This window comes from Aulonocara sp. 'chitande type north' Nkhata Bay, linkage group LG6 (assembly GCF_057382095.1).
Source record: "Aulonocara sp. 'chitande type north' Nkhata Bay isolate Kocher_YH1m ecotype deep benthic linkage group LG6, A_spYH_male_GT1.1, whole genome shotgun sequence".
NCBI classification, from domain to species: Eukaryota; Metazoa; Chordata; class Actinopteri; order Cichliformes; family Cichlidae; genus Aulonocara; species Aulonocara sp. 'chitande type north' Nkhata Bay.
Genome location: NC_141349.1, coordinates 20,197,838 through 20,214,827, shown reverse-complemented (window position 1 = coordinate 20,214,827; position 16,990 = coordinate 20,197,838). Strand labels below are relative to the sequence as shown.

Below are 16,990 nucleotides of genomic sequence, written 5' to 3'. Positions count from 1 at the left end.
TAACATAGAAGAGAGAAGAGAAGTATGCACTTGTTGGACACACACATGCCGCGACACTACTGATAAAGCTCTAAAACGCTGCAAACACATGTCCCCCAAATACACAACAAAGTCCAACGGTCACAGTGTCTCTGAGATAAGACTCAGAACACAAACTGGTGAAAGCATGAGAAGCTGCTGGCTCATCAGGGGCTGCTGTTTGATCACAGAGAGAAAGCGGGAAAACTAACCCTAACATTAGCAGTGATTCTCACATTGACCTCTTAAAAACTAAAACCTACAGCGGAAGAACAGAATTATTACACAAATAGTGAAAAAATTTAATAACAAGTCTACTAATTACTGGGCGACTGGAAGATATGTCTAAAACTTTTCAAGCCAGTTTCACTTTGCCAAAAGGTGTGTCAAGGATATCAACCAGACAGACAGAGCTCGAGAGATTTGCCAGTATCACCGTGTACCCTGTCACCTCCTTATCACTACAGACAACTGTGATTTACAACACATACTGGAAGCCCTGGATCCATTTGTTGTTACCTTCTGTATTTCCTTTCATTAAGCTCTTGGCTATGATTAAAGCTTGTCATTTTGACTCTGTGTGTGTGTGTGGCAATTATCAATAAGCACAGGGCAAGAGTCCTAAAAGCTTGTGGCTCCTTCCAAAGAGCTTAAACCAGAAGCTTTCCCTCTAATCTCAACTCACACAGTGGCAGGTTAATAACTAGCTGCTGTGAGAAAATAGGCCAGACCCTTTGACACCGCAGACACACAGTGACCTTCCCTTCTTTACTTTGTCATTGCTGATTAGCTGTCTGACTGTGTTTTGGCTGTAAAACATCTGGTTTCAGTGCCAGTCCTGTGTTTCGCCTCAGTGTCTTCACTCCTAGAGTATGTTTGGGGTTGCTTTTTTTTTTTAAATACAGAAATTGTATGCCAACTGAGCAAACACTGCATTCCAGCTCAAATACAGGTGCAGTCAGTAATTCAATTGTATTGGAGCTATTGAAGCCCAGTGTACACAGAAGCCTACATTGCAGACAGATTCATTTACACGGGTCCACCTGAAAACAAATAAATGAGAGGCTGGTCATTTTGGATGTCACCAATGTATTGGTGAGGACTCAGCACCGCATCAGAGAAAAGCAAAGTCTTCCTTTCCTTATTTTCCCCTGATCCTCGTAGATTTGCATGTCACCTTGTGCTCTGGTTTTTCTGCTTCACTTTGCAAATGAGAAGCCACACCTGCCTGGATAAAAATAAAATACTGATTGAATAAAGTAGCCACATGGTCCGTGCAGTGAAAACGCTGAAAGAGTGAAATCATAACGAGGCAAGCGTACGACCAGCAAGTGAAGTTAAATATATCTGATTCCCAACAATCAGGGGCACACTGGTATGATTCAGGCGATGAGAAGATAACGAAAATACCTTTCTAGCTGTCTGGTTCAGTGTCAGTACATGTAACGAGTCAAGCATTCAGGTGTTTGTGCAACAGAAACTATTTAGAGTTTCAGTAATTCCCCTTTTTTGGGGGAAATAGCAAAAATGTTGTTATTTTAAGAGTTTTTTTTAGTTTTGAAGTTTGCTGAATAGTCAGGTATGACATCAGGTTTTAAATCCGTCGTCAACAATCCAGTTTTTAAAAACGCACAAGACGCAGCACGAGTATCAAGTTTAAGATCAGAATCTGTTCCTGTCTCAACAAACTAAGGTGTGACTAACTATGCTGATGAAAATCATGGGGGTATGAATTGTCAGCACGAGTCTAAACCTGGGAAACATGTCCAAATTTTTGAGTCTATTTCCAGCCGCTCAATCAAGAAGCAAATCTGTCTTTCTAGAGCAGGGGTAGGCAACTCCAGGCCTCGAGTGCCGGTGTCTTGCAGGTTTTAGATATCGCCCTGGGTCAACACACCTGAATCAAATGATTAGTTCATTACCAGGCCTCTGGAGACGAACAGCATCTGAAAGCATGTCCGTAAGAAAAATCAAGCAAACGTTTGACACACTGACACAAGACCTGAGAGGTGCATGTTGCCCATCAGCTGATTTATTGTTTGCTGAAGCCTCGTTAGAAATGGTTTCAACATCTCAGGCTCTCCAAGATATGGAGGCCTATCTGCCCTCACCACACTCCCTGCCGGTGGCTGATGCCCTCAGACGTTGGTGCGTTGGTGGTTCTTGGTGTCTGGGCGCTCATGTATGTACCGGCTCACTCCTGGTGGCCGCTTGGCGGGGCCTGGTGCCTGTGGCCTGGCTGGGCCCCTTCTGGGAGGTGTGGCGCCCTCAGGCCTCTGGCCCTGAGGGTCGGTCCCCTCTGGCACAGCTGGCTGCCGGTAGAGCCCGCGGGCACGTCACTGCAACCCCCCTCTGGCCTCTGCTCCGTGGCTGCTTAGCTCTTCTCTGGCAAGGTTGCCCCCCTGGTGGTCCTCCTTGGGTCCTCGTACTCTGGGTCCTCTGGATTTTCTTTTTTTTTTGTTTGTTTGTTATATTTTGTCTTTCTTTCTTTCTCCCTGTCCTATCCCCCAGTCATGTCAGTCCCGTCTGTAACAAGTGGAAATAAAATAAAATAAATACATAATTATAAAAAAGGTCAATCAAATGGACCAATATGGCAAGGCCATGATGATCCACTTGGTAAAGTAAATCCGCTTGGCATCTTTTTTGGCCTTCAGACAACAATTCTGATGGCTAAAGATCCAAACGGGACAGGCAAAAAAAACAAAAAAGAAAAAAAGAAATGGTTTCAGTGGAAGTGTGGCTGTCAAGACGTCATTCTTAAGGATGGGAGACACGGAGAAAAGGCTGAGGTACGATAATTAACACAGGAACTACAGTGAAATCAGTTGCAACAGGTCTGATGGAGTGACGATTACTGAAGAAATTTGTAAAGTACTGTCATGCAATATCGTATAGAAAGCAGCTGACTGGCGACTGTTTCATTTTTCAGCACGGCAATGATCCCAAACAGTGCGGTAAAAGCATGAAGAGATAGAAAAAACACACAATGATGCACTAACAGTCATGGATTGGCCTCCCCAGAGCCTGGACCTACATCATTGAATGATGTAGGATCCGTCATTGGATCCTACATCATTGAAGCAGTGTAGGATCATCTTGACAGAGAACAGAAGAAGAAGAAGAGCTTTGAATGTTCTTCAAGAAACCTGATGAACTATTCCTGAAGACCATTTAAAGAAATGACAAGAAATCTGCCAAAGAGAGTTCAGGCTGTGTTGAAGAATTTCATTGTATGTTTCAATAAATCACTGCACTGATTTCCTGTTACCTTAGCAGAATCTAAAGAAATGACAGATATACCCTTGCATAAGACTTGTGTATATTAAGTGATTCAGGTATTTAATCACCAGCTGGAAACTTGCTCTCTGTAGTTTGAGTAACACCTTTAATCCCATACCATCAGATGGCTGCTTTAAGAACATTGTGTGATAGTGATCTCACCTCCAGTTGGCCGAAATCTAACGTGAATAATTTGTTTGCATGCCTGTGCAGAACGCCTCATTCTTTCACGTCTGATTCACTCCAAAATCTCCATTAACACATCTGTTTGAAACAATTCCCATTCAGTGATATCACAGCTACACTACCTGCTTACATCAACTTTGGCACGAAGCAGGGTTTGTAAAAACCAATGGACCACGAAGTTGTTGGAAAAGCATTCAAACCATGTACTGTTACTCATTTTATAGATCACGAAGCATGTTGAAATCCGTTATTCATCCCGATTCATCTACAGGCACCTCTCTCAGTTGTCGCACATGTAAGCCAACTGTGAGGATCATAGAAACGGTATATAAAGCGAGATTCTGGATTTGACAACCAGGAAAGAAAATCGCTTTTTTTCCCTTAACTTTCATTAAGAGATTTAGCTGGAAATGGTCATACTGCATGCAACGCATGACGATCACGTCACAGACAGGCAGTCAGAGCAGTTACAGTTGAACTTCTTTCCATCTGTTGATTTCCCAGAAAGGCATCTGTAATTTCTTAGGAAGGCTCCTGAAAACATCCGTGTAATCTGATACTATCTAAGTGTTCAAGTCATCTCTGTGTCTCAAACCCCAGCCTGGTTCAGTCACCACTCCCATTGTCAATAGTTACCTAAAGAGTCGACCTGTTGTATTGTAGTGACTAATAATAAGCTTTAGCTCCATCACATTTAGTTATTGGGTATTATAACTCTCCTAAAACGAGAGTGAGTGTTAGTATTGGCCCAGTCTGTGCCTACACTAAGCAGCTGTCCTGTGCCTGAGACATTTTACTGTGACCCTTCCTCCGTCTGCTCTGATTGGTCAGTTTGTGCAGAAAAATGAGGCATTGGTTACATATGGTTGCTTTTCGTGAGTAAAGCCTCTGCCCTCTAATAGTTGGCAGCTTTGTCCCACCCCAATGGGTGACGTCATGGCGAACAAGCCATTTTTTCTATATACATGGTCCCTGTTGCTCATGTCTACTTAATAATGAAAGTGAAGTGAGGAGTGAGTAGTGGCTTTACTTTAAGGGTGTGCCACATTAGCTGCACAGCAGACATGATGCACATGCTTTACATAATAGCACAGATACTAAGTTACTACTTAAGTTACTTGTCTTTGCAAACCTTTTACAGACATAAAAATAATATAGAACACAAATCACCACAAGAGTTTAAAATCCAGAATCATACTGACTTAATTTGTGGTCTGGTAGCCGTTTCTTAAGCAAACTGCAGGGATGAAGTGTTTTTGGCTTTTTTCAGGACAGAAACAGCACTATTTGCTGTAAATGGTTATATTTATATGAATACATCGATGCCTTTTACCTCTTATTTTCAGATGGGACACATTAAGCGTTTCCACGTCTGTTTACAATAAATAAAATAAAGTACATAAAACGTCGCCAAGTGACCTAGATCTCAGCTGTGCGAGGAGCCGTTTCATTGAGAAACTGCAGGCCTATTAAAATATTAATCACATTATATGGCTGGTTATAAGCACACATCGTGTCACATCACAGAATAGAGACAAGTGTGTGTGTGTATCCTTGAGGGAGTGTCTTTTTATCTTATATCAATTATAACTAAGTAAAGCTGTTTTGCAGCCAGCTGGTGATGTTTGCAGTGAAAACTCCTGACAGAGTTAAAAATATTCTACATCAAAGGGAGAAAAGTGGGAAAAAATGTGCACCAAATTAGGTTGGATGTTCTAAAATTAGTCTAAGAGGACCTTTTTATGAGAATTAATAATTTATTTTATACACATAAGGAATATTAAATGACAAGATGGCTAAAGCATGATTCATTATTCAACAAAGGCAATGAGCTGGTCTGATTAGAGCACACCAAGGAAGTTACAAGGATCCTCATCATGTAGATTAATACAGTGTTGAGGAGCTTAGCAGCAGCTAGAGGCCATCCATCCACTTTATCCATAGTAACTGTAGTCAAGGTGAGCTTCACTTTCTGAGACTCCAGGGGATTGGCTTGCTATTATATAGGCTCACCCTCTCTGTATAAACAATACACAGACAGCGTACAGCCACAGTGTACATCCTGCTGTCGAGCAAAACGAGGCCACAGCAAATCACATCACGCCCATTAGCTAACTGCATTAATGCACTGTGGCATGCAACATGACATGCTAGACTCAAATTGTCTGTGAAGCCTCAAACCAAACATTAGCTAAAGAAATGCACTTATACATGGTTTTGTGAGTAGTCTTCAGCTAAAAGCTAATGCTTAACTCAACTATAACATGCTCACTAAGTCATTATATTAGCAGGCTAACATAGTCATACTAGCGCTAATGAAGTAAACTGGCAACAGATCGGATATACCTCTGCAGGCCATAAACTAAAGTAGGCCACTTCACACAATTAACTTAGAGTTTATACAGTCATGTGGAAAAAAATGTTCACAGGACTCTCTGCAGTTTGGTGATAAATTAAGTATACCCAATGATTTAACCTTTAACAGCAAGAACTGGCTTCACACGTGACTCTATAACACTTCGGTATACAGAGAGGTTCATGGTCCACTCAGGGACTGCAAGGTACTGAGGTCCTGTGGCTGGAAAACAACCCCAAATCATCACCCCTCCACCACCGTGCTTGATGTTTGGTACGAGGCATTTATGATTACGTCGAGGGGGGGGGGGGGGGGGGGGGGGGGGGGTTTGGTTGTTTTCCCCAAACATGCCACTGTGCAACATCTCCACTTTTGTCTCATCTGTCCAAAGTACATTAATCCAGAAATCTTGTGGTTTGTTCAGATGCTGTTTTATAAACCTAAGCTGCCGTGTTCTTTCTAGACAGAAGAGTCTGTCTCCTAGCGAATCTTAAATAAAACGCACTGCAGCGTGTTCACATGTAAAAAGACAATTATTTTTACCCAAATTGGAGAGGCCAGTTCATACCTTACAGGCTGTGTCATCTTCATCATAAGGATAAAAAAAAAAAAAAAAAATGGTTTTCCCCCAAATACAAATGTCTTTGGCAAAAACTGATCAATCTTGGCTCTTTTGATAGGAACAGATGCCAAACCCTGCCCTGAGACATCATAAAGAGAAAAGTACTGCTCCCAGTTGGCAAAGAGTGCTGGCTCAGTGCAGACAGAACCAGGCTAAAACATGGTTTATTCAGGCACGGTAGAATAAATGATCTGGCTGTAACATGAGACCTTTAAGAAAAGACAAAAGCGATCAGAATTTAAATGCCTGTGCCAAGTTTTATGGCAATCCATGTGTTAGCAGACTTTTCACTGCCAAACCACATGTAAATCAGGCAACAAATGCACGGCCAGTTTGTTTATCCATTAACACAGAAAGTCATCCAGCAGTTGCTGAAATATTTTTGTCTGCACACAAAAATGTCAGTCTCGTGCCTCGCTGCAAGTATAAATAACAGTATGTATTCATACACACAATATACCGTATTTTCACGACCATAAGGCGCACTTAAAAGTCTTAGATTTTCTTCAAAAAGTGCGGCGCGCCCTATAGCGCAGTGCGCCCTGTGTGTTGTAAGGAGGACGTAGTAGAGAACACCATGAGAACGCTAAAGGGTGAAGTGTGTGCGTTGACTTTATTGCACATACCTGTATAAAAGAACAGGTATGTGCGTTATGCAGGACATCGTTGTTTTAACAACCCTGAAAATGGCAAAGAGACACGCTTACGAAGCACAGTTTAAACTGAAGGCCATCAGCTACGCGGAGGAACATGGAAATCGAGCAGCGGCGAGAGAATTTAAGATTAATGAATCGATGGTTCGCAAGTGGAGGAAGCTGGAAAACAAGCTCCGGCAGGTCAAGAAGACGCAGCTGAGTTTCCGCGGACATAAGGCGATCATCGAGCAAAGAACGAGCGGGAGAAGCGTTTCGACGGTCACCATTCGGCTAAAAGCAGTTTCACTTTCACTTTTTATGAAACTGTGCCATTTTTCCATCCGGACCAAGACTACGGTAGCGCAGCAACTTCCAGTGGATTATAAGGAAAAGCTGGCCATCTTCCGCTCCTACTGCAGCAAACACATCGGCGACAAACACATCCAGCGATGGATGACCGATGGAGACCACAGTTTAACCAAGAGTGGAAACCAGCGCCGGGCGAGTTACGCCACAATTTGCCAATGGATTGTAGATGCTTGGGCTAACATGTCTGCTGGCACTGTTGTTCGAGCTTTCGCGAAAGCCGGCATCATTTCCGAGGAGCCGCACGGCACGGAAAGTGACTCTGACAGTGAAGAAAGTGAACTTGGCATGTTTGATGGAGATTTAGCGCAGCTGTTCAATTCAGACACAGAGGATGAGGACTTCGATGGGTTTGATTGATGATAAAAATGTGAGTACCAAACTTTGTTTTGCTCCTGCTTTATTTTTAAATACGCATACGGTACTTGTATGCGCCCTATGATCCAGTGCGCCTTATGTGTGTGTTAAATACAGTAATGGCACACATAACTGAGACTGCGCCTTTTAGCACAGTGCGTCTTATGGTCGTGAAAATACGGTATATTTTTGAGTACACAGAGCCACTTATTCTAATCACCCTGTAAACTTAACTGTGGAAAGCAGTTGTCGGGTTTAATAAGCAAACATGGCATCAGAGACCAAGTCTGCAACTGTTCTAACAGTAATTTTCATGATGTGCAACTTTAAATCTCATGAACCAACAGGCTGAAACAAACACACACACACACACACACACACACACACACGCACACGCACACGCACACAGGTGTGTGTGTGGCCAACCACTCGTTATCATGAATAATAAATAAGACTCTGCTGACCCATCTGCTTCATGACTAAGAGCTGCCAACTTCAAAAACAACCGGAGCGCACGCTGCCTGAAGCAGCGGGGTTTTTATAAGTCCGACCAGAAGCTTCTGATCTTTATATGGGAATTCTTAAAAATGAAAAAAAAAAAAAAAGCACCAAACTAAACAAACGTGACCTTTAATCAAAACTTACTGATATTATACAGAGTTTCAGTAAATGCTTCAATGGGATGATCTTGAAAATCCTATGTTGCCTCATTCCTGAGTTATTGCATTCACAAACTTGGACAGCTGGCCACCTGTCCAGCGGGGTGACAGCGACACCCTATCAGCCTTTTACGGCTGAGGGGGAAAAAAAAACTACAGACAACTGTGGCAATCTGATAGCAACCAAAGCAACACAAGGAAGTTTTTGGTGCAACCTCATCCAGCAAGAGCCAGTAACCTTCAGGAACCACTGCCAACTGGTCAGGAGATTCATGTTTTTTCCTGCCAACCAGTGGCTGTGTCACAGCCAACATGGCAAACAATTCTCAAGCAATGTGCGCATGATGTCATCAGACGCCTCAATAGAACAACTACCAAAGAAACCGCATATAAACCCTTCAGGTGCTAACCAGCTGTTCACTCTGAAGCTTGGCCTGCAGTATTTTACTTGTACTGTGCACACATTTACTGACTCCGTCTATATTTTCTAAAATAATCCCCTCTCTGTTTGACCCACGTGGTGCCGGATAATCCCCAAACAGCTGTCATGTCAGAAACGTGCACGGCAACCTGCCACGACTGATCTGAGTGTCAGTGACGTAACAGTAAAAGAAAAAGGTCAGGGTGGAAAGACAAACAAGACTTTCGAAGCCATTGTTGGAGGAGTCATTATGCCTGGCACTGTAAATGCCCTGCAGTGACAAACAGCAGACGACAGCTTGTTTAAGGGAAGTTTGTAGTCTTTGGGACAAAGACAGAGAGCTTCTGTGGTCACATGCACCCTCTCGATTTATATAAGAGCATTTTCGGGATTTTTAAACCATTGTCAGGACAAGTACAGTAATCTTCCCCAATATCCACCAGCAGATTGTTTACTAAAGCCCAATACTCTGCAGATTTTATTCAGTTTGACCGCCAGGCTGAAGCATCAAATGATGATCCACGAATACCAGACGACAACTCCCCGGTGATGAATCAACATAACAACTCAAAAATCTGGCTTCTGCTCACACTTCTCAAAAAAAAGACACCAAGAGAGAAGAGCGTTAAAATAAGGATTAACGTGCTTATCTCAGGTCCTGTGTTCGGTCGTTGCTGGATTTTTTCCCCCCTATTTCTTAAAGACATGTCTTTCAGATACTGTTAATCTGCTATCGATGGATTCTTAGGCCTGCCCCTTCCTTTTTTGTCTTCCATTTGTCCAGTTTCCTCAATTTTTTCTAAGGACACACTGCACACTGTTACAGAGAGTGACAGGTTTTTGGCTAATACCTCTTCGGGAATCACCTTAGTGCAAAAATACTACTTTGGGTCGGCCAGACTGTGACATCTATTTTCATGGATTCAACTAAAGAAATGGGAGTGAATTCTCTGACAGGCTGCTGGTAACAAAGTGCATAAAGATGCAATTTTAAATTGTTTTTTGCCATGTTGTCTGGTATGTGTAGACACAACACTGGTTCACCTGTGGAGTTATGTACTTTCTATGTTTGAATGAGTCACAGATCAGAATTAAGCGACTGAAAAAAGCTAATAAAGACTTCCTCTGAAAATGGTGAGATACAAGGACTGAACTGAACATGAGTGAAAAAGCAGCCAATGCCCAATGAAGAACTTTAGAAAACTATTGCTTAGGTGCACTTAAGAAAAATAAATCACCAGAAATTTGTGTTACTCTGAGTTTTTGAGGGCACACAATCTCCGAAGAAAGAACACTCAAAAGATTTCCACCTGTTAGAAAATCCTGGCAAAGACAGAATAAGTGCATACCAGATGTTTTATTGACAGTGTGAGAACAGCAGGATTAACTGAAAGAGGCCACAAGTACCGTGAAATCACTCTGACCCTGCCCCTGCCGGGCAGTGAAGCAGGCCTTCATTAGTTTTAGTGAAAACTGAACCACAGGAGGTGTGGCGGGGGCAGAGAGTAAGAGTCTTAAGGCCACGGGGGGCTTTGTTCTGGAGGTACAGTCATGTATGAGGCACCATTTATTGAGGACACAGGGTTCTCCAACATCACCTCAGGGCACAAAGTCGGGTCTGTAATGGCAACAGAGGACATGTGACATGAGCTGCTTCAGTTTCAGGGTTTTCCTCTCAATAAATCAGGGATGTAACCCTCAACAAAGAAAGTAAAAATGCATGATTGGCACACACACACACACACACACACACACACACACACACACACACACACAATGCTGCAAAGACAAAACCATGCACAGCTACAATCCTGAACATTTAATGACTACAGTGACCATTGTTGAAGTTGTTTTTGCAGATTTATTACTTTTAAATGCTTAAAATCACTGAATCCCCAAAGAGCAACGTCCAGCCACTGAAGAACTGCAGCTGCTCCACGGGCCCCTGGAGGCTGGCTCCAAAAAGCTGAGTCCCGGTGGACTCCAAATGCCCAAATTTAGATCAAAAATAAACATGTTACATAAGCAAAACATTTTACCCTCAATTGGTACAATTTTAAGCTTTTTTAAAACAGGTCATCGATGAAAATCAGAGATCAGTGAATTTAACACTACTAAAAATTAATTACATGATTCTCGCAACACATTTCTGATTAATTAATCTGTTTGTTCTTCCAGCTCTGTTACAACACAACATTTTTATATAATTTTTTTTTCTCTTTTAAAAACAGCTCATACTGGCTGCTAGATTTGCTTATCGATCTATCCAGCTTCTGCTGCTTGCCTGGGTCTGGGTTGCTAGGGCGCCCAGGCCCCCCTCTACACCTCTTCCAGCTTTTCCAGTGTGATACTGAGGTCTTTCCAAGCCAGCTGGGAGATACATGCCTTGCCTCACCCTGAGGCCTCCCACAGGTTACAGGTTACTGCTGGAAATGCAAACCAAGCTCTGGCTGCAGTCATACAGGGGACTAAATGGCCCGCAACAACAGGTTTGTCTTCACTTTATTGCACAACAGCAGCTTAACAGCCGCATATATCCAGCACAGATTTTCTAGCGCTCAGGTCATCGGGTTGATTCAAGGGCATGTTTGCTCAAAAGCACACCTTCAGTTCATTGCAGGTGTTACAGAAGGAAAGACTGACTCCTAACAGCAGCAGCAGCAAGCGCCTCATCACTGCTCCGGATGTGAGTGACATTAAGTTATACTACAAGATAAACAGCCAAGTAGTTCCACAGCAGGAAAAAAAAAAAAAACAAAAAAACAAAAGAGGCTCTGCTCAGAGATTCTGAAGAAACGAGGACCTACATAGCAAACAGCACACGTCACAGGCTGGACAAAGCAAGGGAATCTCAGGTATGTGTTTAACAGTCTGTGTGATGACATGCCAGGTTAGCATTTTATGGCCCTAACATGAAAGTGCACAGCAGATTTTTTACTCTCTCTACAGTGGATTTAAACAGAAGAGCCTGTGGTGCCTTCAAATCCCACAAACACCTCGTTAAAAATGAGACTGTCAAGAATTTTCACCAAGTTCAAAGCCGGCTACAGCAGGGAGGGTTCATTTGTGGTCGGGAGATTTTTGTTTCACACAAGTGCAGACGTGTGGCAAACTCATTAGTCTAATGCTCTTTTTGGCAGCGGGTTGGCCATTAGGTGGATGAGGCCTAATTAGACAACTCAAGAGCTGGTATGACACCTCTCCACACAGCACGGCACCAAAAGTCGTGCCTCAAGCTGACACGCATTAGTCTTAAACTCTGCGCAACCCCAAAACATGTTCGCTGTTCATTAGCTACAGACTTTTCTTTGTCAGGGGCGCAGAGAAAAATTTGCATCAAGCCTCCGCCAAGCTGAAGAGCGGTAACTGACCTCGCCGTTTATCTCATGCGCTCTGATAAAATTCCCAAAGAGGGGGAGCAGCGAACTGTTAGTATATCATTAGGAAATATTTAAAAAAGGAGCCAAAGGTCAATTCTTAAACTAAACACTATTATTTTACACCTTTAAACAGAGCAGCTCGACATTTTTGGAGCTTCTTTTTGAGTGTTAAATGCTTGGAAAGTGTTTAGGAGCTACTTAGCTTAGCATTAAGATGGGCGGAAAGGCCAGACTGGTGTCTGAGGTCAGCCCCGAAAGGAGCCTTGAACTTGGATCTTATTAAGTTTAATCAGTACAGAGTGAAAATATGTCATAGTCATGGGGGAGCTAAATGTTTCCACCTAACAGTCAGGGCTGCCACTTTCAAGCTAACAGGTGGGGTTGACAGTTTCAGCTTGATAAATTTAATGATCACCAACCCAGCGTTGCCGCCGGGGTTGATGACCAAACTTTTTTATTAGTTCATTTATGATTTCCTAACCTGTTGAAAAGTGGAAAGTATGTGTATGGGTGACGATGTTTTATCTAGCCATATCAGCAACCTTAAAGTCTGTTTTCAAGGTTGCTAGGATACCCATTGATATATTTTGTTTGTTGTTTTATTGCTTTGAGAAGTCACAAATATACCTGTAACCTATTAATCTGTAATTTCTTTTTTTTTTTTTTTTTTTTTTTTTAAAAAGAAGCAGATTTCAAAGTCAAGTCCCGAAAAGCTGCAAAAGGGGCTTTAATAGAAATGATCACCAAAAAAAAACACCCTGATGGCGTCACTCGTGACTCAACCTGAAGAAAGCTGCTGTGTAATGCATGATTCAGTTGTGACTTTATAACAGCTCATCTGTCAAATGGATACTCATGTAGCTAACCCTGTAAAGCTGCATGAATCTCACAGGAAAGACTCCTACCAATAGCTGGAAGCAGTAAGTTGGGCTGGCCTAAGTTGGGTTTATTATTGATGAGGCTCATTAATAAATGTAAACTGTTCTTTGAGCTAATTTTGAAGGTGTTAGTGATAAAAGTGTAGAAAAGGATTAAAAACATTGCATGCGCACCAAACCAAAACACTGTACGGCTCTGTCACAGTAGAATAAAAATAGAGTAAAAATCCCTTGTTTTGACTTGGGAAGAGAGGAAGGGAAAAAAATGGCTGCCCACTGATTAAATCGATTTTTTTCCACTTTCAGCAACAGTTTGTGATTAGCTGCGACGACCAACTGGTTCCACAGAGCCAACGCTTCATTATGTGGGCCAGGAATTGAACAGGTCACCTGGTGGGAGGCAACCTGTCTCCAAACACTGCGCTGTGACTCGGAGTGACTCCCAAACAGACTGGATAAGGTTTACAAAAATCTGCAGTCTCATCCCCCCCAAATATTCACCTTGGATACAAACCTCTGTTTTTATCTAATGCTACAGGAAAATTGAGAATATCAATATCAAACTGCGACAATAAATGCAGTGAAATGGGACTTTCGCTGAACCAACTAACCACAACTTCTGGAAAAATAAAACAGAAGGAAGAATTTGATAAAAAACATCTGAAAATTATACAAATATTCGTTTGGTCCAATCACGGCGCACGCTCTGGACCGGCCTTCAGTGAAACTGATGTGCACTGCCACACTTGAAGAGCCAACTGGCACTGAAGTCCTAAATTTGTCCCACAGCTCCACATGTGGTGAGCATTAGACTCGGTTCATTAAACACAGCTCTCAAGCTGTTATTTTTCTTTGTCTTAAGTTTATTTACACCCGTCCAGACAGAAGTGAATAAAAATAAAAAAAAAACCCACAATGGATCCAAACAATCTGGTGAACTGGTGGCCTGAAAGAGTCCAGCCACCCACAGAGCAGAAATAACAGGCTTCACTTAGAAGCAGGGAGGTGTTTACACTGAACGGGCACACCAAATCTATTCACAATATACTGGCTGATGGGACCTGCAGTATTTTGATTACAGCTTTATCAGGGTAACACTGTTTGGATTTTGTGTTTGCTCCCAAGAAAAAATACAAACGTGCGACTCGCAGGTCCTGAATAATGAAACAACTTTAAAGTGCTTTTCCAAAACAAAAGTATTATTTAAAATGCTAACGTGTTCACAAGGTTGTTTGAAAATTAATCAGATAACTAATTAGCCATCTGTAGGGATTACTTTTTTCCTTTAATGCTAAGATGAAAAGTAAACTAAAACTTGAGTTATCGATTTTAAAGAATTATTTAAAAATATGCATAAACTGTTTTCTGCTGAGCTAATATTTTTAAAACAACCAGAAACAATAAGATTTTTTAAAAAAGGCTGCTTTGTCCAACAACCTAAATACTGGATTATGTTTCATATAAAAGAAAAGGAAGAAGCATTTTATTTTAATATCAATCTTTTTCAGTACTTGTTTGGTGAAAGTGCTCATTTTTAGCTGTTGCCTTGATTTGACAGCTATCTTGATTAAAAAGAGAGAATGTTCAGGACGGTGTGCTTTTCTCCGTCATACGTGACAGCTAAGCATGTGTGTGCTCTGGAATGATAGCTGGAATAAAAAAAAAAGACAAATGTGGATTTCACAGCTAAAATTTTCTAAACTTCCAATACTAGAGATCATTAGATGTGAAAATCTAAATACTTTTTAAAACAAACCTAATTATGGATTCAATTCTATTTTCAATTCCTTTCAATTTTATTCATTAAACTGCTTTCATTAACCCCCATATCTAATCAGCCAATCACACGTAGATGTGCTCAAGACGACCTGCTGAAGTTAAACCTGAGCATCAGAATGAGGAAGAAAGGGGATTTGAGTGACTCTGAATGTGGCAGACAAGCTGGTGATCTATACTGGGATTTTCATACACCATCATCAGACTGTCTCAAGCATACAGAAAGGCAACAGTGACGCTTTACAGCCGAGGTACGCAGAAGAGCATGAAGCAGAAGACCACATTGAGGCTACAGTTCATACACGCTCGCCAGAATTGGACAACAGATCTGACGAGTCTCGCTGAAATGGCTGGGTCAGGTTTTGGTGCAAACAACATGAAAGCAGGGATCCATCCTGCCTCGTATTGACGGTTCATGTTGGTGATGTAATGGTGTGAAGGATGTTTTCTCAGCACACTTTGGCATCCTTAGATCCAACTGAGCATCTTTGCCACAGATAATGGCTTATCTAAGCATTATGACCATGTCCATCCTTTTATGATGACATGTTCCACTGGTTGCTGTAGTTAACACACCATGTCACAAAGTTCAAATCATCTCAGACTGGTTTCTTGAACACAGGTGACTTCACTGTAATGACACCCACAGTCCAAACCTCAGTCTAACAGAGCACATCTAATGTGCCATCCTGTCAGTATGGACCAAAATCTCTCAGAGATGTTTCCAGCACCTGTGCCATGAAGAAGGCAAAAAGCAGATCCAACCCAGGACTAGTAAGATGTATCTAATAAAGTGTCCACTTAACGTATAATCAATTAGATCAACTACTGTACTCACTCCGTTTAAACATGGTGAAGTTGACAGTGCAGGTTTTCGGTTTCCACCCATGCAAACAGAGAAACAGCAGAGAGCTATGCAGTCGTGCTATACTGTGTGTGCGGGGGGGGGGATCAGGTGTAACAGAAACCGCTGCACACTTCTGCGTCACATTGTCAAATACCAAGCAAGACGTTGGAGCGGTGTGTGTGTGTGGATGAAACGCGTGCAAACAAACCTCGTGGCTGCCGCAAAGTCGTCCGCTGAAATCCAACCTGGGAGCAGGCTGTGGAGCCGCATGGCACAGCTCCAACTCCGGCTGCAGCTCAGACCCCCCCAAAGTGTCCCACCCGCACACGCAGCGAGTGCGTGATGGCAAGTAAGCAACACAAAGCGAGAAGTTGGAGCTGAAGGGAACTCACCTTTGAGACGGTCATAAGGGGCGAGATGTGGCGGCAGGTGGTAGTGTTTCCCCCGAGGGAAGAAGGCTCGAGCGGTGGAGCTGCTCCTGCTGGATGTGCTGGCTTTGCTGGTGGTGGAGGGGACTAGCCGGGAAGCAGGAACCAGTCGTGTTACATCACCGATTGCTGTGGCAGAGTGGTCACTTAAAAGTCATGACGCCCGCGTCAACCTTGAGAGTCCCCCGGAATTTAAAAAAAAAAAAGAAAGAAGAAGAAGACAACAGCAACAACAATAACATAAATAAAATCTCACAGTCAAAACATTTTCTTTGCCCTTCAAACTGCAGCCACCATGAAAAAAAAAAAGAAAAGAGGATGAGGAGAGATCACAGGGAGAGATGCGAGCACAGGACGCGACGAGAGAGGAGGAAGAGGAGGGAGGAGGCTGGGAGGGGCGAGGAAATCCAGGTCGATCAGTGCAAAGATATATAAATATTATCATGAACACCGAGTAGACTGAAGGCCAAACAAGCGATGTTAACAGATTCACACACAACATGGCAGTTTCACGATCAATCACACAAGAGCAGAGGAAGCATTAACCATTTACATTAACCTGCTGCTCTCTATTCACCCACTGTAAAATCAAATAAAATCTTAATTATAGCAGGGGTGTCAAACATAGGGCCCGGGGAACAGAGTCGGCCCCTCGGAAACTCTAATCCGGCCCACTGCACAGCTTTGGAAAATGTGGAGGACATACATTTTTATCTTTTACTGTAGTTTCACAGGTTTTACACCTTACTACAGCATTCCTTTATCATGTAGGAAAACTG

At 42.5% G+C, this 16,990-nt stretch overlaps 1 protein-coding gene across 1 annotated transcript in view; it reads right to left on the bottom strand.

The window, feature by feature from the left end:
- The window catches only part of coro2aa (coronin 2Aa), a 41,809-nt gene extending 25,259 nt beyond the window's left edge, over window positions 1-16,550 (bottom strand). The window contains exon 1 of the mRNA XM_086295491.1: window positions 16,176-16,550. Coding sequence (XP_086151617.1) covers window positions 16,176-16,190 — 15 coding nt within the window. The 5' untranslated portion in view covers window positions 16,191-16,550. The remainder of the gene's footprint in view (window positions 1-16,175) is intronic.
- Window positions 16,551-16,990: the final 440 nt, after the last annotated feature.